This window comes from Hyposmocoma kahamanoa, unplaced genomic scaffold (genome assembly GCF_003589595.1).
Source record: "Hyposmocoma kahamanoa isolate Upper Pololo Valley unplaced genomic scaffold, ASM358959v1 87, whole genome shotgun sequence".
NCBI classification, from domain to species: domain Eukaryota; kingdom Metazoa; phylum Arthropoda; class Insecta; order Lepidoptera; family Cosmopterigidae; genus Hyposmocoma; species Hyposmocoma kahamanoa.
In genome coordinates this window covers 9555166-9558622 of record NW_020654422.1, presented here as the reverse complement: position 1 = coordinate 9558622, position 3457 = coordinate 9555166, and the positions used below count along the sequence as shown (strand labels likewise).

The following is a 3457-nucleotide window of genomic DNA, read 5'->3' as shown; positions in this document are numbered from 1 at the left end:
CAATACTCTTAAACGTACTTGATCCCTAGACACTTTTGATGTGTGTATTTTAATTAGGCATCCACATCATGTATTAGTTTAATTGCATCAGTATAAAAAACTAATTAAAATATAAATGTACTCGTATTTTTTTTATCATGAAATCTAGAAAATTAAAACACAAGAAATAATGCCACAAAAATTGGTAGTTGTTTAACTGTTTTGTTTTTTTTAAATTTATTTTGTTCAATCTACATTTAAACAGTGTAGATTAGAAAAAATGCCAATGATTTTCTTATGTTTTTTTATTGTGCATGAGTAGGTGTCGTTTTGTGTGTATTAATTATTATTCGTTCTTTATTTTTAGCGTTTTATAAATAGAGGATTGTCTCATATTTGAATGTATTGAATTTGTTGTGAGTAGACCAAACAGTGAGGAATAAACCAGTCTAAACTTGACAGCCCTGTTTGATTACCGTGCCCTCGTACCCTATACGTAACACAACAGATGTGAAAATTGAAGATTGACTGGTAAGCGTTTATTTGAAGTTACTCTCTAAGCGACACGAATCTTTTATTATTGTTTCAGGTCTGGATGAGAAATGTGCAGTTAAGTTTACTGTCACTACCGTTTGCATTTTTAACATATCTATTCAAAGAGAAATCATTGACTAATGTACTAAAAGGTTTCGATGGTTTCGTGTGGTATTTAGTAGTTCTCCAGGCTGCAGGAGGACTCATTGTAGCAGTCGTTGTCAAATACGCAGATAACATTTTGAAGGGTTTCGCAACGTCCGTGGCGATAATAATTTCCTGTATAGCGTCAATTTATATATTTGATTTCCGATTAACTTTACAGTTTGTTTGCGGCACGACGATGGTGATAGGATCTATATTTCTCTATGGTTATGTTCCTAAGAAACCAGATCTGCGATTATCTTTAAGTGTATGATCTTGTTATACGTAGGTATTATTAAAAAAGCTTACCACGCAAAACTAGCATAATTATAAGTGGCGTAATTACAACTATTAGGCTCAAATTGAAAATCCGGCGTCGACGAATTCAAAGTACGTCACGTCGTAGGATAGAAATTTAATAACATCAATGAACATTTACGCCATGTAAGTATAATTCTCGTTTTGTTGTGCAATATTTTATAGCTAGGTACTTATTGCTATTTTTAACACTATCGGTTTATGGGCTATAGTTTATTTAGGTACTTAAATTATTACTATTAATTCGCCCATAAGTGAAATTAAGTTATTTTTCTTTTCCAGTATTATCTGAATGAAAATAGTTAAGTATTTCGAACTATTTTGGCGGCAACGAATAGTGGTCATATATTTAAGTTTTCTGACATTACAGTGTGAGAAAGCAACAGAAATATTCAACTTTATAAATGTATAAATAAATTATATAATATATATTATTAAAGCATTTGAGTGCCCCTTATAATGTTAATCTTTACTTAGAATGTATTCCTCTAGTTGTTTACTGCTAGGTAAGCAAATTCGGCATAATATTTAACTACAATATTTGTTATTTACTCGACATTAATTGTTTAATTGTATTTGTAAGCTTTTTATGAAAATAATTCGGCCCATTAATGTCTATGCTACAATCAGATCTTACAGTAAGTTTTTAAATGTGAACCAACTTATCGCACTATGATTAAGTATGCATTTAGCCCATTGAAATTAGCACAAAATAGGGCTCTACGTGCCCAAGCTGGTTATCCTAACAACGATCACTTAAAGCGCTTAATTAATCGATCTTAATTATATGTGCATCCCCAGTTAACTCTCACTTGTGCTTTGAAGAATTGTGTTATTTCGGGATCGTAAAGCCGCATCTACTTACCAACCACGCGAACAACTTAAATTTATTTTTGAAATCAAAATGAAGTCTTCTTTCAGTACAATTTTATATCTACGGTAATTAAGGTAGTTTCCCTCCGTGTGGCATAGCAGTGGGACACCTGTATATTACAGGGTAATTAAGAGGACAGTTTCGCAAGCACGCTTTACATTAACTTAGTTTGATTTTACTTTGTCCAATCAAAAGAAGGTTGCATAAAGACGCCGATGATAATTTTGATCCAGGTTAACAATGTATTATTTTCATTTAATTGATGATTGAAGATGTTCTAGATTTTTAATCTTTTTATTTTGAGGTATTTAGGACCCTAAGTGCGAAGTGGTGGTGGCAATAACAGACTAGTCAATAATTAATTACACTGCTATACTATTTTTCAATAACTTATTAATAGTCATCCTGTTGTTATAAAATTTATCATAAAATAATATAATGATAGTGAATGTTTAAAATTTAATCTCTTAATAACGTATTAATGAATTTTCTTACATACAGTTTTTTACACAGTAACCATTGAAATGACTTTTACACTAAAATAAAAAAGAAAATCGAATCGATAATGGTGCTAACGCAACGTTGACATTTTTGTTTTGACAATCTCAATTGCCCAATGTGGCCTCCGCTTAAGGAAGAGGATTTCAGACAGGATTTTTTAATTCTGTCCAAAATAAATTTATTCTGGTTTGAGTAGTACCCCTGAGTGAATTCCATTGCTCTAGTAGGTACTAACTACATTCCATTGCTCTAGCTCTAGTACAGGGTCAAGAGTATGTCAAGCTCGACAATACAGGTTTAACTCTATGCCGCTTGCAATACGCACATGTTTTTTTTAATATTACACGACATTAAAATAAACCAAAAGAAACTGCACCTGTTTTATTTAAAAGATTGATATTAACAGCAGGTTGATATCAAAAATTAAAATCAACATTATTTCAGATAAATAAAACACTACTCCGTAATGTGTTATCTGTTATATAAGTCAATATTTCAAGTGTGACTTAAATAACAGATAGCAATAAAATATAAATATCAAAAAGGTAAACACTAAATCGTATAATAATCGTAATCATTGTGAAATCATTTTCTCTCGCACCTATTACTTTACTAGTTCGGTCGACAACAGATTAACATCAGCAAGTTAGGCAATTCTTCAATACTGATGAGGATACGTAACATAATGCATTACATTATCTGTTATTGTAATAATGACCACCTCTACGCACAGTAAATTCAAAAATAATTTTCGCAAAAAAAGTACTGCGCCATCAGTGAAAAGAGATCGAAAGATTAGAGTATTACTTTACTTATTCTTCAAACTTTTAAGGAAAGCATTAGTATTTTGTACCCACTACAAAATTTCACGATTCTGAGTTTCTTTTTAGAAGCGTCCGAAAATTCAAGTTTCAAATACCTACCAAACTATTTAAATGTTTTAATCCAATAATAATTAGAAGAAAAGAAAGAAATATCAAATTTATTTGCATATATGTGATTTTTCTAAAATTTCCATAATTGGAATGAATCAAATCTCACTTTATTGTCCTATAACGGTATTACATGTATTTATTATTACATATATTTGTATATTATATAGTATAG

General features: G+C 30.6%; 1 protein-coding gene across 5 annotated transcripts in view; it reads left to right on the top strand.

Annotated features, from left to right (window-relative positions):
• The window catches only part of LOC113235203 (UDP-N-acetylglucosamine transporter), an 8358-nt gene extending 6973 nt beyond the window's left edge, over nucleotides 1–1385 (top strand). For all 5 annotated transcript variants that reach the window (XM_026470824.1, XM_026470827.1, XM_026470828.1 and 2 more), the window contains one exon: nucleotides 569–1385. In XM_026470824.1, coding sequence (XP_026326609.1) covers nucleotides 569–931 — 363 coding nt within the window. In that variant the 3' untranslated portion in view covers nucleotides 932–1385. The remainder of the gene's footprint in view (nucleotides 1–568) is intronic.
• Nucleotides 1386–3457: the final 2072 nt, after the last annotated feature.